Source organism: Agelaius phoeniceus, chromosome 6, assembly GCF_051311805.1.
Source record: "Agelaius phoeniceus isolate bAgePho1 chromosome 6, bAgePho1.hap1, whole genome shotgun sequence".
NCBI lineage: Eukaryota > Metazoa > Chordata > Aves > Passeriformes > Icteridae > Agelaius > Agelaius phoeniceus.
In genome coordinates, this window is record NC_135270.1 from 3,951,233 (window position 1) to 3,977,793 (window position 26,561).

Here is a 26,561-nt window from a genome sequence, read left to right on the forward strand (position 1 = left end):
GGTTAAACCACGACACCAGGAAATTAGTTATGCTGGAGAACATGACACAGAGCTGCTGTGTGTGGAGAAAGATCGCTCTGGAATAGCTGCACTGACAAAACAAGCTCTCTTTAAAATGGAAATATATTTCTTGCCACAAAAAAGGCTGAAACTTCTACTCAGGTGAAGTAGAACTGAAAGTCACTTCTGGAAACAAGTGACAAAAGAAAGGCTCAGTCAAGTTCAAAGCTTTGTTAAGAAAATGATGGTAAAGAGCCAAACCTTGGTATAGAGCAAATACAGAAGCAATTTAAAACTTCAGAAAATTATTGGGGAGAAAAAATATTTTGGTAGAGTCAAAAATGTGCCCAGGAAATTTGTTTCCTAATACCTACTTCATGCCTCTGTAAAACAAGAAAAACTAATGAGGACAAGCAAGACCACTAAAATCCACAGTTTAGAAACAGCACATGTAGACTGAAGAAAAACCATACAAGTTAAATAGAATTCTGAGAGAAAACTAATTGAAAAATTGCTTATGAATAAATATGACATTTTCTATGCTTAACTTCCAATGGTAGAGAGTCTCTATTACCTGTCCCTGTGCATGCATTACCTGGATGAGCCACAGCAAAAAGCGTTTTGCAGTTTGGCCTGTTGATTGGATCCTTGCTCCATTATTCCAAAAGACGCCTCTGAAATGCAGCAAGCTGGGCTGCCAGTAGAAATGAGATGTTGTACCACAGCTAAAAGAGGCAACTTATTCCAACCTTCTGTTAATTGGATAGAGCAAAGCCAAAAGAGAGGACAGCTCAAAAAGTGTCCGGGGAGGGTTGTTATTTTCATTATTTTGTTCTTTTTTTGTTGTTGAAGTTTTTTCAGCCTAGATGGGTCAGGTCTTCTGCTGTCTAGAGTTTACTCTGGAGTTTCTCCAGTACCATGTGTTCCCCTTGAAAAAAGAGGGACACAGTAATAGCATCATAACAAATTAACTATATCTTGTCACTCTAACCCAGTCATCGGCTGAAATTAGGTAGCTATACAGGAATTAGAAAGCAACTTATGACAAAACTACTGGAAAATAAATTCAGGGTTTAGTCCAATATTCATGTCAATCTGTATTCCAGCTAGAAAGTTTCTGTAATAAAAGAACAGGCTTTAGTTTGTATTTTGCACCTTTTAGGGCACTGCAGTGTAAGTAGACAGCACAAAACACCTCAGTGTTCCCGTATGAAAGCAGGAGGAAGGCAGAAAGCATCAAGCCCCCATTTCTCAGACACCTTCCCCTGCTTCCCACCCCCAGCCAACCCCGAGCAGCAGCAGGCAGCCTGACCATGGGATTGTTTGGGTTGGAAGGAACCTTACAGTTCACCCCCTGCCACAGGCAGGGACAGGGACACTGCCACCACTGCCCTGGTGGCACTTCTCTTACCTGAGGGGCAGAGGCACCTGCACAGCTGTGCTGGCGAAGGGATTTGTTTTGAGGGGTGGGAAAGAAGTTGTCAGCATGCAACTGTGCAGACTTAGTTTAAACCTTTGGCTACCAATACAATGCCCAATTTACTCACCCCTGCCCCCAAAAATCCCAACCAACCACACAATTAAAGCCAACCAAGGTGAGGAATGCAGAGCTTGTTTTACTTTTCATGACTTTGTCACTCGAAACCTGAATTGTCTCTAAAACAACAGGAAACAGTAACGCATCAAAGCTTGAAATTATTTCTAACTTAATTTTAAAGGGCAGTTTAGAATTAAAACTGTGTGCCCTCTGCTCCCTGTGTGATTGCTCAGCACCCCTGGGCACTCCATGTCCCCTCACCTTCAATAGCATTCACCTGTCCTGCACAGCTGCAGCCAATCTGGGATCAGCCCCACTCCAAGCACCACAAACTCTGTGCCTACAAGACTCTCCAGACTTGGGACAGCTCCTCTGTAAAAGTGAACACTGCAGACCACACTTACCTCTGAAATCAACTTCTCACCAGGATTTTATAAGACAAATAATCAGAGAAACTCCAACTGCACCTTATCCACCATTCCCCTGGAATTCCAGTGTTTACCTACCTCCCTTTCCTTGTACCAATTAAATTCCAGCTTTCCTTTTTTGTTTTCACTGGCACAAGATGGGACACAATAGCTACTTCGTTTTTAAATAAAACTGAAAATGTGTTTTCATTTCCTATCATCTACATCAAATGTTGACGTACCATCTCTCCATGTATTTTCAAATCACAGTCCAGCCTACTTAAATGTGAAAAAAAAAAAATCAACAAAACCCCAACTTGTTTTACATTCAAAACTGAAGCATTTTCTCTATGTCAACCTCAGTTCATAACTCCTGAAACATTTTACCAACAACACTACAAACTGTCCTTTGAAGGACTTACAGAAATTCAATCTCATAAATTTAAAGACACTTGATTCAAACAATTAAAATATCTGACCCAGAATGAGATGCTTGATTCAAACAACTGAAAGGTAATATCTGACTCAGAATAATAATATGCATCTTTGAGTTTATGTAGCTGACTTCTCAAAAATGCAAAAGGTTCTAACTATTACAGATGCTTTATAGCACTCCTTCCCCAGCAAATCACCAAACACGGGTAGAAAAGGGACAATTCAAAAGCCACCAGGAGACAACAGAGCAGAGATTTCAAGTTTCTCTCTTTGGATGCCCAAACACCCCCAGGTGTTTATGTTGTGCCCTAGAGACTATAAACAGCCAATTAAAGTAGTCTGGAACCTGGACACGAAATGGAAAAGTCAGAAGAAAAACATACAAACACGATGGTGTGAGACTGAATTTTTATTTTTCTGTTGATAAATGCAAAGATCCTTCACAGCACAACAGATGCAGAAGTCACTTGCAGAAATGACAGTTCTTAATATGTTGGTATACCCATGTGTGAGAAGTGTGTAGGGACTGCAGATTAACACAGTACAGGCACTGCTCAGTAGTAACAGAGATCAGGTTTCTAGGCATATTTTAATCAACCCTTTCCTTATTAATAAAGGGTTCTTGTAGCATCAAAGATGATTATTAATTAGCTGGCTGTTAATTATTTTTTGTTACTGCAATTTAAAAAGATTTTATCAAACTCTATACATACTATTTATATGCCCAGGTACACCTCTCCACATTTTGTGGTGGTTGCCAAACCAGAACCAAATGCTACAATTCAGAATCAAAATGCTACTGCATTTAGCAGCTCTAGCTGCAGTGAAGTAAATATTCCATCAGAGTAACAAAACACACCCTGTTCAGTAATACAAGGGACATGGTATGTAAAATGAACATTCCTATCTTGTATCCATACCTTTCTGTAATATATATATTTATCTATGGCTCTAAAACATATCTCTACTAATTCACAATTAAATTAAAACACATCCACAATTGGTCTAACTAGTGATTTTGGTCTCAATACTTTAAACATTAGCTGTTCCATAAAAATAGACAATTCAACAACATGGTTGTATCAGCAACATGAGGCCTTTTGAAAGAGGCCTATGACATAAAACCAACCATGCAATTCAGTGCTCAATGTCATCTAACTGATAAATATTTATACTGCATTTTCAAATTACCAGTATCTCCCAAAGGTCTCTTTGCAGGCTCACCATGCTTACAGACATGCAGAAAGCAGTCACATTTCTCACCTGCCCAAAGCAACCACAATTTCTGTTCAAATAGATCAACTGACAAAGCACAAGCTTCAAGCTGTCATTTTTAGATTACTAACCTTTTTCCCTTCTTTCACATATTGCTTCATGTGAAATAAGACTAGGGATTAGCCACACAGCAAGAACTGCACTTGTCAGTTTAAGCCTCTAAAAATCAAATTACTAACAGTCAATTAGGATGTATGCATAGCTGCCATACAAGTGAACTGATACCCAGCAGAAAAGGAAGTTAACTCTTTAAAAGGTGTAGTTAAAGACCCAAACCCAGAACCTGAACTACACAAGTACAGCATCAAACCTTCCAAGTTCCCAAAAGTAGATCTGTGTCCAGAAATTTTCCAAATGGTACACAAAACCCATGGCACCATCAAGAATCCATGAGCTAAGACAGTAGTTGTCCACAGATGGAGATGTCCTCACTGAGCAGTTGTGATTGTGCAGTACAAACAAGAATCCCCCAAGTCAGAAGCAGTCAGTACTCAAACCCCAGACAAGCTGACATGTCACAGTAACCTGGCATATAAGACTCAACAGCAATCAGTAATTTAGGTACTAATTCCAGAAGCAATACATTCAATATGGAACTAAGACTACAATAGAAGATAACAGAAAGACAAGAATGGTATGACAATTAAGATGAATAATTCTTTTACACAGCAGAAAGTCAGGGGAATATCTGGACTTGTTTCACACTGCATTTACATATCTTCTGTTTCTCAATATAAAAATACATCTAGAGAGTCAATCCAGAACTGCAAACAGCAATCATGTTTTTCCCCATAACTGCTTTAAAATTAGTACAAAATAATGTAAATTACAGGAATGATTGTTGCAAATTTGTAAATGTTGGCTATTACAACATCATTATATAAGAACACCAACTGTAAATTATTTACAGGAGAGGTAATACAATTTCCAGAGTAGTGAATTATAATTTAGCAGAAGTGTAAAAACAATGTACTTACCAAAACCATTACAAAACCTGGTATTGTTACCAGCTACACAGTAGATTGTGATTACATTTTGTAGTTGACATACAACATATCCCTAAGAAAAGTGCCAAAATACTGCTACATAAGAATCTTCTTCTTTTAAAAAATGTCAGTTAGCAAAACCCCCAGCCGATTCTAAGCTAAGCAATGTCAAAAGAAAGCAGGAAAAAAGGGATGCTGATTGTACAACTATGTCTTATTAAAAGCCTTTGAAAAAAATCTGTAAATTCACTTTGTCACTTAAAAGTCCGACACAAGACTTACTAAAAAAGCCATGAGAAATATCACCATAAATGCTTCCCCAGGGCATTTCAGGCCATTCTAAACCTACACATTCCTCCTAACCCATGGGGCACAAGGAGACTGCAGACATTCTGGAACTGGCTGAGCTGCTGAGGGTTGCTGTGCTCAGGGGCCAAGTGTCCTGCTGGGTACCAGCCCCCACCAGGGCCCTGCCGGGGCTCACACTCTGCAGGTTTTTAACACCAGCCCAGGGGCTGGCACACATCACCCTCAGCAAACCCTTCAGAGGGACTCAGCAGGCTGGAGAAACGGGCAAAGGTCAGCAAAGTGCAAAGTCCTACATGGGGGGAACAGCCCTGTCCAGCAGCACAGACTGGGGAGCGAGCAGCTGCAGACAGCCTTGCAGGGAACAGCAGCGAGCCAGGAGGCACCAGGGGCCCCTGCAGCAAGGAAACCCCACAGTGCCCTGCTCTGCACTGAAGGAGCACGGCCAGCAGGCTGAGAGAGGGCACTCTTCACCTCTGCTCAGTCCTCCTGAGACACAGCTTGAGCACTGGGACAGCTTTGGGCTCCCCAGCCCAACACAGAAACGGGCACACGAGAGTGAATCCAGTTCAGGGCCACAAAGGTGGTGAAGTGACTGGAGTATCTTACAGACAAGGAGAACTTGGGAGAGCTGGGATTGTCTCTCTCACCTGGAGAAGAGAGGGCTCAGGTGATCTCACCAGTCTGTGCCAATGCCTGAGAGGGAGGAGTGAAGGAAGGGCCTAACTTTTCCCAGTAAATCTAAGGATGGACAAGAGGAAGGGAGCACAAGTGGAAACAACAGAAGCTCTACTTAAACATAGGAATGGATCTTCATAGTGTAAGGGAGAGCAAAACACTAGAACAGACTGCCCAGACATCTTCTGGAGTCTGCATCCTTAGAGATATTGAATAACTCAGCTTGTCACACTCCTGAGCAACCTGCTCCAGCTGGCCCTCCTCTCAGCTGGGCAACGGGGCATGGACTAGATCCAGTCCCTCCCACCTCAACTGTTCCCCGATGCTATGAAAAGGACAGGGTTTGAGGACAGGCATTGGTTCAACCGAGTCACAAAGAAACTACAAAATGCAAAAGGAATATATATTTTCTCTTTAAGTTATTGCACACAGTGTTAATTTTGCTGCCTTCGTTTTGCTGATCTCATCTTTTCAAACCTTGACTCCATTTCTTCCAGGACTTTTGGTGTGTATCGCACGACCAACTTCACCTTGCCTTGAGCTGCCTTCAGCAGTTCCACTGCCTTCTCATGGTGCTCCCCTTCCACGCTCTGTGAAGCACAAACCAGCCACTGTTAGTAAGGCACACATGGAAACTGATTCTTACACTCTGTGTACAATTCTATATAAGCATAAGCCATTATATTGATGTATTGATTTATATGTACCCTATTTTCAAGACTGCATAAGGACAAGGTAACACAATTTCGGGAGTTACATTTGAACAAACCAAGTGAGGTGAGGATAAAAATGCTCTTTAATATTAGCAAAAGAATAGTGCAAACATCTTTAATTTATGCTGAACAATTCTGAAAATGCCGCAATGATAACCTCAGTTGATTATGAAATTACACTCAAAACCCAAAAGCTTCAGGAGAAAGCTTACTTAAAATTCAATATTCATTTTATTTTTTTGCACGCATTTTAAATGTAGCAGCCACCCTCAATTTGCTACATAAACTGAGACAGCCAGCTGCAAGGTAACTGCCCCTCTTGGTGCTACCTGGCATCACAACAAGGCAGAGCAGTGCATGCTGGCTGCTTGCAATGGAGTAACTAACATGCAGTGTGTTGCTCCACTTGTCTCCCAGCAAACCCACACCATTCCAGTTAATTTCCTCTCAACTCATTATCAATAGCCTGACCCAACTCAGAAGACCACAATAAAAATGCTTTCCTATACCAACTCTCAGAATTTCTTAGAATTATATTAGATTACCTGTTATCTAGATTCATCTCATTAGAATTTTTAAGCAACACTTTTCAAAAATGGCATCCAATACGCTCCTGCACAGCAGGTATTTTATCAGCAACACTTCTTGCTGCCAAACTTATCAAACACACTGACAGGACCACTCCAAGCCCACCTCCCACTGGTGCTATTGGAAGCTAGAAGGCAGGTGATGTACCTGTTGGGCTTCCCCATTACTGTAAAGTTACTTATAGAAAGAAAAACAACAGTTAAAAAACCCCAAGTTACTTCTCTTCTACCAGACTTAGACAACCACATACATCTGAATGTTTTCCTTTTTGTTATTCAACAGGATGTTTAGGCTGCTCTGTTTAAAACTGGTAATAAAAGGTTTGTAGAGCTGTTGAATTCTATGAAAACACCTAAATTCTGGAGTACACTAGAGATCTCCCACCTGAAAAAAATGAACTTGTTTTTCAGTCATATTCCCTGCAGTCTTGGCAGTGGCATTTTCTATTATTATTACTGAAGTATAAATTACAATCACAAGAAAATGCCAGTCATGTATTATGATGATTCCACCTGTAAATATCAGATGGCAAGGATTTTCTGAATACAGCAGCATTGTTAACAGCAATTTCTGCACTTGCTGTATTCTTACCAGGGCTACATATATATTTATACATGTGCATGCACACAGAGAGCCATTGCTAGCTGTCCCAGCTGCCTGATGATCAGGCTCAGTTTGGGGTGGGGTGGTGGTTTTGCTGTCCTTAAGAGACTCTGTGGGTGAGGAAGGCCCCATCTGAGGGCAGTTTGGCACCAGTGCCAAAATGTTCCCCAATAACAGAAGGCAAAGGCAAGCACAGTTGCATCAGTAGAGCTGATTTCTCTCCTGCCTCTTGGAGAGGACAGCTGGAGTCCCAGGTGACAGTCAGGTATGCCAGAGGTTTGTGCCAGCCAGGAGCTCCTGAGTACAGACACCCAGGATCTGTGCCCAGGCACTATTCCTTTCAGGAGTCAAAACCCCCCAGAACCTAGTTTGATCCTCAGTCTTAAGATAAAACTGGGTTTACAGATGTAATAAGAATATTAATTTTAAGCCTGCATAGAGCCTCTCTGTAAATAAAAGGAAGTGTTTGGGAGATATTTTACATGCATGTGACTGAAAGCTGTCTCAAGTCAAAGCCTGCCCATAACCTTTCCTTTCCAGCCTCCCTTTGTTTTACTTTTTATATTTTTGGTTCTTCAGAAGAGGATGCTTACAAGGAAAAAAAAAAAATCACATCAGCACTTGAGACACACAGTTCTTACAACACAGTAAAAAGCTTGCTTCTGAGGCTCAGTATAGTTAAGTGGAAGGATAAAAAAATACCATACAAGGTAACACCACCTTGTAGTTCCATCTCATTACAGCTTTCATCATGCAGTAGCATTTTCACTATGGAAAAATAAGAATCTGGTCAGCCAAAAGCAACATAGCATAATTTACTTCCAACCTCAGAAGGTGCAGAAAACTCTATTAGTAGAAATCTGCATCACGAAACATGGATTAAAAAGGAAGGCAGCTTGTATTTTACAAAATTCTCTGACTACATTTATACAACCCCTCAGAACCTGAAATACTAATATAGATAGTACAGCTCCTTTTTGAGACAGGTAACCAAAGCACAATCCCAGAACTCTCAGTGCACACAACTCCACAGAAACCTAAGCAAATTTGTTTTGGGAGGGCAAAAAGAGAGTCTTTTGCCAAGACCAGAAGAACAAGGAGCTTGTGCCATGTGTTCTCTGTGCCCCCTCAAGTGGAAACAAGCAGCCACTGCTACACAGAAAGAGAACAGCAGCTCCTACCACTCCGTTGACAGAAAGCAGCTGGTCTCCACGTTTCAGGCCTCCGTGTCTGTCAGCTATGCCTCCAGGGATAATCCGAGAGATATAAATGGGAGAATTTTGTTCTTTGCCTCCCATAATGTTGAAGCCAAGGCCTTCTTCTGTTTTGGGTAGTTCAACCACTCTGGGATGAGAATGACCTTCACTAGCAGCGAATGCAGCTACTGTGGCCTGTGAGAAACAAGATTTTCTCATTTATAGGAAATTGGAAACAGTCCCTTTAGCTAGGCACAGTGAGCAGGCTGAAAATGTATTTCATCTCAAAGTACTCACATGTTAAGACAAATGAGACAATTAACTCCCTACCTACCAACACTAGCATGAAAAATTCAGAACTCCAAGAATAAAACTGAAATGAAAGAAACTGAAAAACCATGAGTCTTGTTATACCTTTTAATAACCCGTTAAGCTTATCCATTTTATCAGACATCTAGATAATAGCCTTTTGAATTGTATATCACCTTCTGCTTCTAAAGTAATGAACTACTGTATTTTTTGCAAGTTATGGTTTGGCTTTTACCTTTGCTGTTGCATTAGCTCTGACTTCGGGGCTACTGCTGATATCCACAGTTTCATACACATGTTCATACACCTTTAGAGACAAAACAGTTCCAGCATGAGTAAAACAGATAATTTTCCTGCTTAGGTCATGTAACAAAATATCAGGTGCAACTCAAAACTGTACATTAAAAGCACACACCTCCAATGTTGCTCCCTGACTCACAACAAGAACAGGCCATCTAACACTCTCTGAAGAAACAACTCTCTCAGTATTTCTGCTGCTCAGTCTCAGCCCAAGGCTCCCCTCCCACCAGTATTCAGGGAATGCTCATGGCTGGGCTGCCACACCTCACTCCAGGTATTTTCTCTTGCTGGATTCAAGCTGGAATTGTTCAACATGGATGCACACAAAAACACTTCAGGGCTGCTCTTCAAGGCTTTGCTGATTGCCCATCCTTCCCCAAAAGCTCCCAAAGTTTCCTTCAACTTGAGCAACTAACTGAGCATCTTAGGGAAAAACAAGGATTGAAAACACAGAGACAATAAGGATACTAATGCTAGGGAGGTGCTTCCACTGCAGGCTAACCCACATCTCATCTCCCTGCCAACCACTTGTACCTGCTAAGCAACAAGTACAGTGTCCTCAATGGCATGAAAACATCAACATGACACCTGTGTGTACAAACAGGTTCTTTAAAAATCATTCCAGATGTTATCATCATGCTGCTTATGTATTAACATAAGCAACAGCAATAGCAAGGCACATCCAATCACCTAAAAGTCTCCAAAACAATACTTGGGATGAAGATGAGGTGGCACAAGACTCCACCTAAAGATGCTGTGGATTTGGCTTAAAAATAGCATTTGGTACTTTGTCTATTCTTACAAACCAACTGGAAAACATCCTGCTAGCTGCCAGTAAGGACAGACTCTCAAAATAACCTTTAAGAAGTGATTTGCTACTAAGCCATTATTTTATACACCTATGGTGTCCCAAATTATTTTATTTTGAAATTACTTAAAAATAAGGCTTGTTCTGTTAAGCTCTGTAAATTAAATGCTGCTTTATCAAGTTCAAAATCAGCTTACTGTAGTGAGCACAAAAAGCAAAAAGTAAATCATACTGGACTTGGACTGAAGGTAACTGTTCCATCAAGTTAACTTACCTCTCTTACAGCATTACAGAATTCACTCTGCAGAACTCTTTGCAAAGCCTGTAGCTTTTGTGGTGGCACTTCTCCACTTCTCTGTAACTTTTCCAGCAATTCAATTGCTCTGCAGATGTCTATGAAAAAAATAAAGCACTAGTAATGAGGAATGCCTGAGGAATCTCAAGGTATCTTTTTTTAATTAAGGGAGCAGTCTGTGTGTGTGCACTTGCATACACTTTAAAACTATGCTTTAAGTTTTGTTAGCCATAAAACCATGTCTTTACAAAAGGCTACAATAAAACACTACTTCAGCCTGTTATAAATCAGCCACAAAAACAACCTGGACATATCTGGACAACACTGACATGCATATTGCAAAGGCAATCCAATCTGTCCTCAGAGGACTGAAATATTGGTATGTGTATTAAAGTATTGGGAGTGTACTCTTCATAATACTCAGTGGATGGCATTTTGTTAACATATGCTTAATATTAATTATATTAAATACGCTCATTATGAAATATTATAATAGTTTAATATTAACAAATATGCTAATGTCCCTTTTATATTCAAAAATCAGCTCAATAAGGTATACTCAATACTGCCCATAGAAGAGGGCTGAAAACCATCTGGCCTATTTCCTTTCCCTCCTCAAGTGCTTATAAAACCAGCAGAACTCCTTTTTATATTCTCAGCTGAGAGACAACATCCCCATAGTCTAGAATCCTGAACCCCAAGCCTCTTCCAGTTCCTTGAAATTTGTTCCTAAGAGTTGGCATTGTCCATTTTCTCATAAATGCTGCTCTGTGTAATGAACTCCCATGAAGGATTTGACTCCAGACCAGAATGACTCAGGACAGGCACCAAATGCAATGTGACATTCTCTTGGCAGCACCAGAGAGCAGAATACATTCCCATCCCTCACTTGTACTTCCAAACTGTTACATTAGTGATCATTCTGAAACACAGAGGAGTCCTTGAACAGAACTAGGACAGTCTCTTGGAAAAGCAGATCGAAAGGATTGCTTTCCTTATCACAAAGACAAAAAAGCAGTGATTAATCTACTGCATAAAATGATGCACAGATCATTTCAGAACAGGATGAAGTCTGGAACACTGCTAGTCCCAAAGGCACTATTTCCTTTTTTCTGTAACTAACCTCTAGGTACTCATTTTTCATGTGAATGCACACCTACTCAGCGGTACCACGGCAGCACAGAGGAGGTGCAAAAGCCATGAACCTCTGCAACAGGAGTGTAAAAAGAGACCAGTTCTGTAACAGGATGAGGAGGTAGCAGGGTGCATGCTCTGAAATCAGGACACAGCCCACAGCAGTGCTCTGTCCATGGCATGAATTATCAAACACACCCAGGCCATGCAGCTGGTGAACAAGGCAAACCTGAAGCACACAGACTGCTCAGCCATGCACTGGAAACAAATCCTTCATGGGGAAACACTCAAGTACCACAGCCCCAAGACTCAAATTATTTCTGATGATAGTTAACATGGCCATATATTTCCATGTGCCATGAGAACTTGGTGCTTTCTGGCAAGCATTTCCAAGCTTTATAAGCATCAGCTATCCAGAGCAATGCAATATCAAAACCTAAATGAGCTACTAATAATCCCCTGTTCTACAGAGAACACATTTTTCACAGTTACTATCTGTGTAACTGGAAAATTAAAAAAACCCCCACATTTACAGCTTACTTCCCAATATATATTTAGTAATTCATTCGAAATCCAAAACAGTTGGTGAAATTAAAGACATTCCAGATGATACAAAATCACCAACATTCTTAGTAACCCCTGTGCTCAGCACCAGCAGTACTGATGAACATAACACTTCATTCATCAAGTAGCCCATTGACCAACTTGAAGAGCTATGATCAAATGGAAACAGCAGCACTTCCAACCTGACAGCACTCCACGGATTAATGACCAATTGTCATTTATCTACCAACTACAGCACCACTATCATTCATTTCAGTACCTGCAGATGTTTGCAGACAAATAATTATTACATGCACATAGAGGCTACAGCCCCATGTAGCCACTCCTGAGCCTATGGCCTGTGAATCACATTAAGATGTAAGAGGTACAAACTTGCTATCAATTTGATTAGGATTCTGCAAGAAACTTTAAATGGTGACAAGAATGAACTGATACAAGGAGTAGCTGGAGAAATGAAGACAGCAGAATTCCAAGTGCTAATTTATCTTTTTTCCACCTTCATGTTTTGTCATTAAGTTAGATATGCCTCCTACCTGTATCTCTGAACAGACTAAACATTAATGACACAGCACTTTTCACCCTAAGGTAAAATTGGTTTGTTTGGGAACCAGCCCTGTCTTTCATTAACTACAGACTAAGAACACAGAATCAGCTTTTCAAAAAGTGATTAGGATGCACTGAACTGGATTCATTTTAGGTGAAACTAAAGCAAAGGAACACACTTCAATATAAAAGTGTTTTCAGATCAAAGGACCAAAGTATTGGTATGAAGTAAAAACTCAGAGCAGTCAGACACAGCATGAGTCAGATCCTCAGTGCTCAAACTATCTATCACACCACAGCTCTTGCTCAGAGACAGAGACAGCACATCCCACCAGCAGGACACTGTGCTCCCAGCAGCTGTTCTGCTGTGTGTTATTGAGAGGATCCCATTGTACCAGAGTGGAAGTGCAACTGAGCACAGCTTTCTCCTACTGAACTGCACTGGGCACCACCAGTCAAAAGCTGAATATTCATTATATCCCAGCAATACTGCCTTAGGAAAAAAAGAGTTTTGCTGGGAATAAGGGGCAAAATACACCTTCTTTCAGTTTTCAAGAAAAGCCTGCTGACTACTGTGTTGAGGTAATTTGCTTCCTCCTGAATGACTAGCTGGAATATGACCAGCTGAGAGCTGTCTTCCTCACAACACAGACACCAGAGCTCAGCCAACTGTTCAGCACCAGAGACCAAAATGAACAGCACACAAGTGGCCCGGTGATGGATTCCAACAAGGATCGACACAGATGTAGCTCCAGAGGTGGATAATTTAAAAAACCCAAACCATAAAACTAACTGTAAAAAAGAATCCATACATATAATAGATTTCTTTTCACCTTTTCTTACTTTTTATACCACACTGCCTGCTCTTCACAAATAATTTTTTGGGATCACTAGATGGAAATCCTGAAAAAAAGAACACATTTAAACTAAAAGAATGTGGTGGGGGAAAAGCCAGCAAGATGGCATGTGTGACCAAGACACAGAAAGAGGAAAAACACAGCACCCTCACAGACACTCCTGATTAATCAGGTGCACTGCTTAGGTGCAAGCATTCTAGATTCCTGAGCTCTGTGTACAGCTAGCACATCACCACTACACTGTAAGAAGGACTGAAATGGTAACTCTGGTTTCATTCCTGCCCTCTGGTGACTTGGGGAGGTGCTGTACAAGAATCTCCAGTGGCCCTCGTGGTAAGCATAAGGTACTGATTTAAAATCAGCTCATTTCTACACTATTCTCTCTTTTCTTGTGCTATATGCCAACAACATGAGTGACTTTCACTTTCAAACTAATTATGACTCATCATTAGTTTAGGTGCAGTCAACCCCCACACAATCAACAGTTACCTATTTCTGTAAATAAGGCTCTTGCTTTTATAAAGGGCTCTCTTTTTCTTCTTTCCTTAAAAAGACCAATATGCCTGAAGACCAAACAGCTCCTTTGCTCCACTGATCCCGAAGTAACTCTGCAGATTTGTTTGCTTTCAGGGACAGGGCACAGTGGCAGGGTAATGAGCTGAAGGATGGGACCTGAGCCTTAAATCTGCAGACCTCCCAAGCACAACTAATCCACTGCTGCAGCAGCTGCCCTAATTAACAAGCTTTGAGCCGAGACAGTAGATGAGCTGTGTGAAGCAGAGACCTTACATAACTCACTGTTTACAGGCCAACCACACAGCTCAAGAGGTTCCCGGGTGGGATGGGAAGCAGGCTGGCAAAAAAAGAAAAACTGAGCTCCTCAGCAGGTAACACAACAGCAGCAGAAAAATGAAGTGGGTATGTACAGTGTGTTATACACCCACAGAAACACATCTAGCAGCAAGAGCAAAAGTGGTGCTGCTAGTGGGAATGGTAGGGGGAAAAGTCAGAGCAATCAACCACCTCTACTTCACCTGTTTTCCTTTTCAAAAACATGATTTCTAATGATCAATAATCGTTTCCCATGTAAATTTCATTTTCCAGTCCCTACTGTCCTAAATGCATACCAACAAAGCAATCATCTATATTGTTATAAAAGCATCTGTGGACCTTACACAGTACCAGATCACCACACTGAAGGAAACTTATAATTGTTTCCTAAAAACCGTGGATAAATCTCTCAAACATACTACACAAAAGTACACAACTAAGTTCTATACTTGATCTATTTTGCTCTTAATTTCAGTTACACAGCACATGTATTGACAATACAAATTAAGACTACATACTAGAAAAAATGGGGTGAAAATAAATATGAGAGGGTAACAGAAGACAATCATGAACAAATGTAGCAGGATCCCTGCATGTGTCAGCCGTCTTCTACAAAAGAAGTAAAGGATTATACCTAACACACAGCTAACCGGCTGAACTCAGAACTCTAAGACTTCTGCTGTGTTCAGATGAAGTTTTGCCATGAGAGAAGCAGACACGGAGAGACAGCAGGCTGAGTAAGAGCAGGCTGAAGTGTTCACAGCAGCCAAGGCAGAGCACACATAGCTACAGAAGGCCTCAGGCGAGTGCCCCCACGGAAACTCAGCGGCAAACCGAAACGGAGAAAAACCTCCGGGGCCTGCACAAAGCAAAGCCCACCAGCTCGGCCCCACCGAAACGCTTCCAAGAGCCAGAAGCGACGGCACCCGGCTCAAATCCCATCAGCTGTTCGAACGAGCCGCGGCTGCGCCCGGCGGAGAGCCGCGTCCGGGCTCCTGCGGCAGGCCGGGAGGGCGGCACGGCCACTGCTGCTGCCGCCCCGTGGCCCCGGGCCGGGCCGGGGGCTCCACGGCTGCCGCCGCCCGGCCGAGCGGAGAGCGGAGGAGCGCCCGTGCGGGCCGCGGCCGCGCTCACCTCGCTCCAGCCGCACCGGCTCGCCCAGCGCCGCCATCTCCTCCTGCCCGGCCCGGCGGAAGTGACGCGGCAACGCCGGAAGGGCGAGGCGGCCGGGCCGAGGGGCCGAGCCCCGTGAGGGGCGGGGGAGCCACGACCAGCGCCCATGGCCGTGCGGGCCCGCAGGGTCCCGGCAGCTGCCCGAGTGCCCGCCAGCGTACCTGGACATTGCTCCTCTGCACCGTGCGATGCCAAATCCCGATGGGAATGGCCGTGGGAAATGTCCTCTCCGTTTTGTTCCCCATGCTTTAGCCAGACTCAGGACTATTGACACAACGCCACACTGAGGCGGATCCTTCCGTGCGCCCGGAGTGCCCCCCTGGAGACGGGATATGCACATATGTTAAACACGTAAATAATGTTAAACACACGTAAATAATGTTAAACACACGTACGTAAAAAGACTCATAGAGAGAAATGTTGTCTACCTGGACTTCAGCAAGGTTTTTGACACTGCGGAAAAAACAGTGTCCACAGGGACAGAAAAGTTCTTCAACTTCTTCAAACAGTGGACTCTATAGGGCCACTATACAATATTGTATTATATAACAAATATTACAAATATATATAATATTTAAATATATATAAATAATATCTTGCATCTAGATATATATATTAAAAATAGATTATATAAAAATATATCATATATAAAAATACATAAATTATATATAAACATATTAATTTATAAATTTTAATATGTAAATATTTTAAAATACATAAATATATAAATATATAATTTTTAAGATATTAATATATATTTAAAATGTATAAATATATTTTAAATATATATTAATATATTAATATATATTTATATATTTAATTTATTTAAATATATATTTTTAATATATTAATATATCATATTGAATATATAAAAATAAATAATAAATTTCTATATTATACATTTATATATTTATATAAATATGTAAATTTATTAATACACTTAAATGTACTTATATGTATATAAATATATTATAAATAGATATATATAAAAATACAAAATTATATATAGCAAACAGTATATAAAATTGTCTACTATGTGTAATGTATATCTACAAATATATACACACATGAATATGGTTCTGCCTGTGTGAAATGCGAGACGTGCTTTGTATTTCCTGTTTGGCACCAGTTTAATCTCTTTGTGGGGCTAATGCATTGAATTTGCCATCTGTCTCAAATCACTGCAAGTACAAGCATGACATACTTACTGCCTGAGTTTCTTCTGGAAAAGAGTAGGGGACTACTTCAGAACATGTATTTATATGCTCCTAATTGATTCAGAGGGTAGAACTCTGCCCATTTGGCTTTGATTTTGTGCACATTTTCTATTTTTTGCTTTGAAAGAGAAGAGTTCTCAACAGGTCTCCAAGTGTCCGCCAGTGTGGCAGTGATGTACTCGCCTCTCTCTGTGATTTATTTCCATGTCAGTTGCTCTCAGTTTGAGGGCTGCTGCATGTGCATTTCCATGGGAAGGTCACACAAATGGAATTTTGCAGGTGAACAGAATTAAACCTTCACAGACTCGTTTCCGGAGAGAAGCGGTGTTTTAGCAGCCGGAATTGTGAAATGCTTCTGAATAAAATCCAGATGTTTCTATCGGTGGTGCAGGAGTGACCATTCTGTTAGAAGGAGCTGAAATTTTAAATAACCTGCTCAGACCTTGGACAGATCAGCCTATGGAGAAAAATGAGTGTTCAGCAATGTTTCATCAATCCTAAGCCTTTCTGAAGGACATGTATGAGAGTACATGTTTAAACGTTTAAAGTGCCATTCTTCTGACTTCTGTAAGGACTAAAGATTCAGAGGTTCAAGTGGCTGCTTTAAATTTCCTGTAGACCCAGTGACCTGGACAAGGACATTACAAGGATAAGAAAATCTGAAAAGCAAATTTTAAATAGTGCTGCCACTGTCTACTTGATAGCAGTCTCCAGCTTACACCCCATCAACTCCAGCAATCTGCATTTTGATTTATACCTGCAGAAAAAAACCCCAGCAAAACAAACCAAAAAAAAAAAACAAACCAGAACAAAGTTTGGCTTTCTAGCTTGTGATCTGTGAAGAACATCATTGATAATGTAATAGTTAGCAGGAAACAGGGTTTGAATTCCAGTTCAAGAAGTGGAATGCCAGGGCAGGACAACAATGGAGGGAAGAAAAGCAGGGCTACAGGTTGTACAGCAGAAGAAAAGGCCATGCATACCCAACTTGCTTTTTCCTTTCTGAGCAAACATTCTAGAACTCTGCTGCACTTTCACAGCACTGCCTGATTGTTGCAGTAGTGTCTTAAGTTGCAAAGGTGGGCAGAAGTATTTTAGTGTGGTTTTTATCTTCCAACAGAAAAAAATGTACTTAAAGAAATAGCCACTGTGTAAGTTCCAAGTCTGTCTTGATGCGCTGGAAGAGAGTGAACTGCTGAGTCTAGAGCATGCTGTGTTTTTCTCAAGAAAAATTAAATCCATAGATGGATGCTGACACTTTAGGTACTGACATGACAAACTCTTTGTGCCACTTTAGTCAGGAAAACCAGATCCCAAACCTGGCACTCCAGCCAGAGCCTGATGTGTTTAGAAATAAATGCAAAGGAGCAGACTTGGTTGGAAAAATTGATATTGCTCAGTACTGCCACTTGCATCAAGATGAAACCATTAAAAATTAAAATTTTTAATGAGCAACTAGAATGAGAGAAAGACTGCAGAATATTTAGGAATTGTGTGGCTAGGAAGCTCTTTAGGAGATGTGATACAAAGCAGGGAGTCAAACACAAAAATGTCATGTCCAAGGTCAGCTCACTAGTCACAGGGCTACTGTATTTTCTAACGTTTTTCTATCATCTGTTGGCTTTCTGTATTCCCCCTACCCCTTGAAATGCTTGCTTTTGTTTCAGTCCAGATCAAAACCAACTACAAGAACCACAGGGTCATTTTTCAATTGTAACAGTAAAAACAGTAATTGGGAGTCTATGCATGAATGTACATTGACATGTGAGTGGAAAATGAATCAGTCCCACTTAAAGAGGCAAATGTATAATCAGACACAGAAATCATAAAACTATCTGTAGCCCCCACTTACTTCTAGTTCCAGATTAATATCCTAAGTTACCTCTTTCAAGGTGAATAAAGTCATCATGAGGACATGGCCTATTCTGGAAGTGCTCCAGCATTACCCCTCTCCCTCACACCTCTTATTTTAACTAGATATTCTTGCTTAAGCCCAGCAACTTTGTAGTAAACATATTTCTAAGAAGCCTACTCCAAATTTGGTCAGTATCACTCTCTTAATTTCTTTTCATTCTTTCTCTAGTGGATTTGTGTAACAGCTTCACATGAAGTTCCCTTAGCACAACTCAATTACTGCACACCTTCAGCCTTTAATGCTTTTTGATGAGGATATCTGAGGCCACTCTGTTCATGCTGGAATATGTCAGCTGTTCTGGGAGTCAATGTAAGAAAAAAACATGCAGCCGAAGAGGTGCTCACGATTTTGTTTAAATACTTGAGCTGAAATACAGTAACTAAGTAGCCATTAACAGGTTTAGAAACTAAAAATTAAAACTTCCACATTGGTGGGCACCAGCCTATATTAGTTTTGCTAAATAAAAGACATGTAGCTTTAAAAGTCCAGCTAAAAAAAAAATTAAAAATCAGGATTTGTTGTAATAAGCAGCTGCACTGCTAGCTCTGCTTTAAGACCAAGCTTTCCAGTCCTTTGCTGTTGCCTGCCCCAGGTGAGTAACAAGACCCTGGTGAGATAATGGAGGAGGTTCTCCTCTCCCTGCCTTGGGCAGAGCGTGGCTGTGCTGACAGATGCCTGTGCCTGCATGTGTCAGGCACGGGCTGCTGCTTGCTTCCAATGGTTCCTTGATATGGCATCCCCAAAGAGCCTGTAATCCTTGTCTGCTTTGTTCTGCATTGCTTAATAGCCAGTGACTCAGCAGCATTCCCTGCCACCCACTGGCACATCTTCCCTGTTATTTCATGCATTGTGAAACAGCCACTGATTTCATTTCATGGGTGAGGAATGAGCCTGCCACACGTAATCCCCCAGCACCTCTTGTGGGATCTTAGTAGGGAACTTCACAGCCCCAGGAAAAGTTCAGCTGGCATCTCAGTAAAGGCTCTGCTCTGTGGAAAGCCAGTTTTAAAGTGTTTATCCCAGTGATCATCCAGGGCCCAGGAAGCCAAGGAAATGGCAGGGAAAGCACCAAGGGATACTTACTGCAGGAGTGATGAGCAGATGCTCCAGGAGAGGTGCTGAACCAGCTATGGAGCTGCACTGCCACAGCCTAGAAACTTCTCTGGGAACAGCAGCTGCAGGAATATCCCTGCTCCCGGGGATAGAGAGACCCACCTGATCCACCTTCAGCACTGAGGGACTCCAGAAGGTTCATAATGCTCTGCTTGCTTTGCTCCATGGGATTTTGAAGACTTGCTTGGTAAATTCAGCTGTAACTCTCTCCTGCTGTTTTGAAATAAATTAAAACCTTTGAAGAACTATCTCTCTTACCAACACTTGTGTATGGATGTACCTCCCTGCTCCAGCCATTAGGATTGTCCCCTGGGAGGAGCTAGCCTTGATAGCTTGCTAGTTTGAGTTAAATGACTTAAAAGATAAGTGGCATTTTGTTCTCATTACACTAAGAAAAGCCAATCAATATAAAGCCCATCAATGCATTAATATAAAAGCAGAAACCAAAGAAAACTGATATTAAATGGAAATTCAGGATCCATTAGATTGAACACTACAACTCAGTTTCCTGAACTAGAGTTGACAAACCAGCAGTAAGTGTCCAGCAGGGAGTAGTTCTGCTTGATTATACTGACTAGATGATTTAATAGGTCTCTTTCCTCTCTAATACCTATGACCATATGGAAATCAATGGCAGCACACTTAGTGGAAGTACCTTGCCTCCCTTGCTCCAGATGCACGGCTGGAGCTGCCTGCGCAGAGCAGAGATGCCAGCTGGGTGGCACCTCCTCACACACAAACTCTAGGCCAAAACCCAAAGGATTTCTGCTCAGCTCTGAGAAACACCACCTCCCTCCCTTTGCAGAACTTGAGGCAGAACCCTGCCCCAGGAGAGGAGAGGAGAGGAGAGGAGAGGAGAGGAGAGGAGAGGAGAGGAGAGGAGAGGAGAGGAGAGAGTGCCTGCTGGAATCCAGGAAATTCCTCTGGCTGCCCTGGAGGACTCGAGACCCTGTCAGGGGGCTCAGAGACCTTGGCACAGAGCCCAAGACCCCTGTGCCTTTGACCTTGACCCATGGAAAAACAATTAACAACCTTTATATGAAGAATTGCAAGTCAAGAGAGTTTAAGTAGAATGATAGTGCATTTATCACATGGTGAAAAAATAAATTTTTGAGGTTTTTAGAATGGGGGTTCAGGAGGTAAGATGGAGGAATCCAGGTGTGTCCAGCCTCTTTGTTCTTCATGGCCTCCATCTTCTGCTGGGACTTACAGATGGGTTTAAGGTAGAAGCTCACTGTCTAACATAGGTCATAGGTATTGGGAAGTTATTGTAAATATTTTACATGTAGTTTTTAGTATAAAAAGACAGCACCACCCCAAGGACGGGCAGTGTGCCTCTGTCTGACCTGCTGAATGGACCTCGGCTGGACAGGAGAAAATTTTATAGATAAAAACCAATAAACAACCTTGAAAATGAGAAGAGTTCTAACTCCTTTGACTGCTGGGCTGGGAAAAGAGACTTCCTAACACACCTCGGGGTCACTCTGAGCAGCAGAGATTCTGAGCAGTGTCAGCTGTCTGTGGGAGGGCAAGGTGGGCAGCAGCTGGCAGCAGACTGAGCTCTCTGCCCTGCACCTGTCCCCTTGCAGGACACAGGGCAGGGAGCAGACACTGAGGTGTCCCCTGCAGGCTTCCCCCCATCCCACAGCCCTGGGAACACCTACCTACCTGAGCCATGTGCCAAGCAGCCCAGCCAGGAGCACCTACCCAGAGTGAATTCGCTGTGGAAATGCCGTGTCTGAGGAGTGGAAGCAGCTGCGCCCCCGGTATTGCCGAGGTTTCATGGTGCTTCTCGTTTCTGAGCTGTCATTTCATCCCATTCCCAGCAGATACCACTCTACTCTAGATGCTTGCTAACCAGAAATTGCTCCTTACCCAAATGCCAGACCTCGACAGAAACATTTCTTTGTGTATTTTCAGAATACAGGCAAACAGACTCAATCCATCAAAAGTTGATCAATGGTATAACATATCTAATTAACAAGCAAAAAGGAAGGAGCAGGGCCGTGCCTACCCAGTGAGGCCCATGGTGATAAGCCAGTGCAGAACCAAGCTCAATAAATTAAAAATATTTTAGTAAACAGTGGCAGACCTATGAGAGATCACATTATATACCAGCAGTGCTGGTAAAAAGCATAGGTGTAGGAGAAGGAATAAAATCTAGGGATTTGGTAGTGAAATAAGGGATAACGGAATAAAACATCCCTTCCGAAACAATCTTTATGAAGTAAAACAACAAATATGACACAAACCTCCCCGGCTCCAAAACCCCTTGTTTCTCACCTAAATGTCAGATAATACCAGCAGAAACCCCAGCGGAGGCAAGCCCTGCAAACAGGACGCTGCTACCTTGCACAAGAGATAATCTCTCTGGAGCATTCTGTGTGAGGGCTGCGAGCCGCCGTCAGGAGAAGGACGAGCAAGAAAGCGCCTCAGGAAGCCAAGGGGGCACACGGACACGGAGGGCACGGCCGCGGTGCGAATCACCACCACACGGCTCTGCCATCGCCTGCCGCTCCTCACGGTGCCCCGGCACCCCACGGCTGCCCTCGCCGAGGGCCACGGGGGCCGCATGCGTGCAGGAGCTTCGTGAGGGGAGCGGGCGGAGCGCAGAACGCCCTGGGCGGGGCCGTGAAGAACTGAGCGTGGCCAGCGCCCCGCCCCGCGTTTTATAGGGCGCGGGAGGGACCCCCGCGCTGCGCTCTCACTGGTCGAATCTCCACGCCCCCTCCCGGATCTGACCAATGAAATGCCCGCAGCCTTAGGAGAGATCTGATTGGCTGAATCAGCTGTCAATCAAACCCGGGGTTTGTTAATTGACAAAGTAGTGACACCTGTGGAATTAATTACAAACATCTGTGATAATTCACAAAATCTGCGCTAATTCACACAAATCTGCCATAATTCACACAAATCTGTCATAATTCACACAAATCTGATATGTGAAATATGAAATTCACACAAATCTGCGATAATTCACAAAAAATCTGGGAAACTCACACAAATTTGTGACAAATCACACAAATCTGTTGTATGTGAAACGTGGAATTCCGACAAATCTGTGATACGCGAAAACTGTGAAATTCAGACAAATGTGTGATACGTGAAATGTGAAATTCAGACAAATGCATGACAATTCAAACAAATCTGTGATATTTCAAACAGATCTGTGATATGTGAAACATGAAACTCAGACAAATCTGTGATATGTGAAATGAGGATTTCAGTCAAATCTCTGAAATTCAGACAAATCTCTGAAATTCAGACAAATCTGTGATAATTCACAGAAATCTGTGAGATGTGAAACATGGAATTCACAAAAATCTGGAATAATTCAGACAAATCTGTGAAAGTCATACAAATCTGTGACACGTGAAATGCGAAATTCACAGAAGTCTGTGATAATTCACTGAAATCTGCGGTAATTCAAACAAAACTGTGATGTGTGAAACGTGGAATTCAGACAAATCTGTGATAATTTACACAAATCTGTGATCTGTGGAATGTGAAATTGAAACAAATCTGTGATAATTCACACAAATCTGTCAAGTGTTAAATGTGAAATTCAGACAAATCTGTGACAATTCACGGAAATCTGTGACAATTCACACCAACCTGCAGTAAATCACACAAATCTGTGATATGTGAAATTCAGACAAATCTGTGATAATTCCCACGAATCTGTGATCTGTGAAACATGAAATTCACACAAACCTTTGATACTTCTCACAGGTCTGCAACAAATCACACAAATCTGTGATCTGTGGCATTCACACAGTGCTGTGTTATGCTAACCAGGAATTGATATGTGACATGTGCCATGTGATTGATGTGTGACATGTGATTGATATGTGCCATGTGAATTGATATGTGCCAAGATTTCCCTTCCATGCAAACGGGAACCCGGACAATATGCAAACACATCTGCCTCAATCAAAGCAGAATTTCCATCCTGGCCCCTTTGTCCCTGCTCAGGCACAAAGGTTGGCAGCAATTAGGGAGAAAATCAAATCAGAAATCAAACACGGAAAGGAAGATGAGAGGAGGCACACAACTGCATGTTTAAATGAGATACAGTTGGTAAAGGAAAGCAATCTTTCCCAAAAGGTCACCAAATCCACTAGGACAAAAAAAGAAGTACTTGTTATTATTTATTCCATTCTCATGAAAGAGATTCTTATTCTTCCACCTTCTCTGGTGTCTGTGTGAGTCATTAATTCTCAGGTAATGAGTGATAAACCGAATGAGACTTTTCCAGAAAAAGGGGAGAGGTGGGCCTGATGCCTCACTCATGCTATAATTAAACCAGCAATTACAGCCTGCACTACCCAAACCCCACAGGCCTGGGTTGTTTGCTTTGCAGCTGGATGCAGCATAAACAACACCCCCTGAATGTCTCTGACAGTGTTTTTAATTGATCATGCCATTGATCATCTGCTTGCAGAGGCCAGGGGTTTCCTCTGAGAAGTTTCTGGTGTCTCACAGCGGTGCTGATGAAAGCACAAACACTCACAAATGTGGCTGACGTGACTCACATCTCAGCTTTAGTTGCTCCACTCTATCCCAGTGGTTCCTCACCCTCTTTCCATCCCCACAGCTGAGCTGTGATGCTGAGCACGGGCCAGTTTGGGGCAGGGGGAAGGGACTGCAGCTCTGGTGCTGGTCACCCTGCCAAGCCAGTAGCTGGGGACCCCAGACCTGAGCTTGCTGCAGCTGCAGCAGTGTTGGAATGTTGTGGAATGTTGGGGGACACAAGGCAGATGATGGCCTTTGGGCCTGGTTAACATAGGAGATTTGATAACAGGATGCCTTGGCAAAAAGCAAACAGAACTTTGAAAATGGATTGCTGGATTGCAAGATTGGAAGAACCCCTTAAATCAAAGTGGTTTACCGGAAAAAGAAAATCCCATTCAACTCTGCAAGCAAGAGATGTTGTTATATACAGAAGTTTGTGCATGTGATTTTAACCCAATCATTGCAGTACAGATCACTAGTCTCCCTGAAAAAGTACATAAGCATTTGTATCCCACAATAAAATCAGATTCTGATCACCCAGTCAGTCTCCCCGTCTCTCTCTATCGCCAGCACAGCAGGATTATTTTTATTTTTCAGCTCATTTCTATCCATATGTGGGGCTGTCAGGAGCAGCACGAAGCAGATGCTTTGGCACAAATGTGTGCTGCAGCCTGGAGCCAGGGCTGGAGCGTGGGTGGGGCTGCACATCTCCAGCAGGAGATGTCCTAAAAGCCACAGGGAGGGAACATCTGCTCCTCTGCAGAGCCACAACATCTGCTCCTCTGCAGGGCTGGAACATCTGCTCCTCTGCAGGGCCACAACATCTGCTCCTCTGCAGAGCTGGAACATCTGCTCCTCTGCAGAGCTGGAACATCTGCTCCTCTGCAGGGCTGGAACATCTGCTCCTCTGCAGAGCCACAACATCTGCTCCTCTGCAGGGCTGGAACATCTGCTCCTCTGCAGGGCCACAACATCTGCTCCTCTGCAGAGCCACAACATCTGCTCCTCTGCAGAGCTGGAACATCTGCTCCTCTGCAGAGCCACAACATCTCCTCTGCAGAGCTGGAACATCTGCTCCTCTGCAGGGCCACAACATCTGCTCCTCTGCAGAGCCACAACATCTGCTCCTCTGCAGAGCCGGAACATCTGCTCCTCTGCAGGGCTGGAACATCTGCTCCTCTGCAGGGCTGGAACATCTGCTCCTCTGCAGAGCTGGAACATCTGCTCCTCTGCAGAGCCACAACATCTGCTCCTCTGCAGGGCTGGAACATCTGCTCCTCTGCAGAGCTGGAACATCTGCTCCTCTGCAGGGCTGGAACATCTGCTCCTCTGCAGAGCCACAACATCTGCTCCTCTGCAGGGCTGGAACATCTGCTCCTCTGCAGGGCTGGAACATCAGCTCCTCTGCAGAGCTGGAACATCTGCTCCTCTGCAGGGCCACAACATCTGCTCCTCTGCAGGGCTGGAACATCTGCTCCTCTGCAGAGCCACAACATCTGCTCCTCTGCAGAGCCACAACATCTGCTCCTCTGCAGGGCTGGAACATCTGCTCCTCTGCAGGGCCACAACATCTGCTCCTCTGCAGAGCTGGAACATCTGCTCCTCTGCAGAGCCACAACATCTGCTCCTCTGCAGAGCCACAACATCTGCTCCTCTGCAGGGCTGGAACATCTGCTCCTCTGCAGGGCCACAACATCTGCTCCTCTGCAGGGCTGGAACATCTGCTCCTCTGCAGAGCTGGAACATCTGCTCCTCTGCAGGGCTGGAACATCTGCTCCTCTGCAGAGCCACAACATCTGCTCCTCTGCAGGGCTGGAACATCTGCTCCTCTGCAGAGCTGGAACATCTGCTCCTCTGCAGAGCTGGAATATCTGCTCCTCTGCAGAGATGGAACATATGCTCCTCTGCAGAGCTGGAACATCTGCTCCTCTGCAGAGCTGGAATATCTGCTCCTCTGCAGAGATGGAACATATGCTCCTCTGCAGAGCTGGAACATCTGCTCCTCTGCAGAGCTGGAATATCTGCTCCTCTGCAGAGATGGAACATATGCTCCTCTGCAGAGCTAGAATATCTGCTCCTCTGCAGGGCTACAACATCTGCTCCTCTGCACAGCTGGAACATCTGCTCCTCTGCAGGGCTAGAACATCTGCTCCTCTGCAGAGCTGCTCCTCTGCACACCCTGGGGCACACAATCACCACCAGGCAGGGGCTGCTGGTGCCCACATCCCCATGTTGTAAATAAGTAAAGCAGTTGTCTCTCTGT

General features: G+C 43.1%; 1 protein-coding gene across 1 annotated transcript; it reads right to left on the minus strand.

Annotated features, from left to right (window-relative positions):
- Positions 1 to 2,773: 2,773 nt before the first annotated feature.
- LIN7C (lin-7 cell polarity scaffold C) lies at positions 2,774 to 15,636 on the minus strand. Its single transcript, XM_054634209.2, has 5 exons — positions 15,500 to 15,636; positions 10,416 to 10,534; positions 9,269 to 9,340; positions 8,710 to 8,919; positions 2,774 to 6,214 (listed from the first exon to the last, which is right to left on the minus strand). The coding sequence occupies exons 1-5, from the start codon at positions 15,534 to 15,536 to the stop codon at positions 6,059 to 6,061; spliced, it is 594 nt and encodes a 197-aa protein (XP_054490184.1). The 5' UTR covers positions 15,537 to 15,636; the 3' UTR covers positions 2,774 to 6,058.
- Positions 15,637 to 26,561: the final 10,925 nt, after the last annotated feature.

Coding starts and splice junctions, on each gene's coding strand:
- LIN7C (XM_054634209.2), bottom strand. CDS start 15,536: ATGGCGGCGCTGGGCGAGCCGGTGCGGCTGGAGCGAG. Junction 10,535..15,499: donor GCCGGTGCGGCTGGAGCGAG/GTGAGCGCGGCC, acceptor TTTTTTTCATAG/ACATCTGCAGAGCAATTGAA. Junction 8,920..9,268: donor GAGCTAATGCAACAGCAAAG/GTAAAAGCCAAA, acceptor TGTTTCTCACAG/GCCACAGTAGCTGCATTCGC.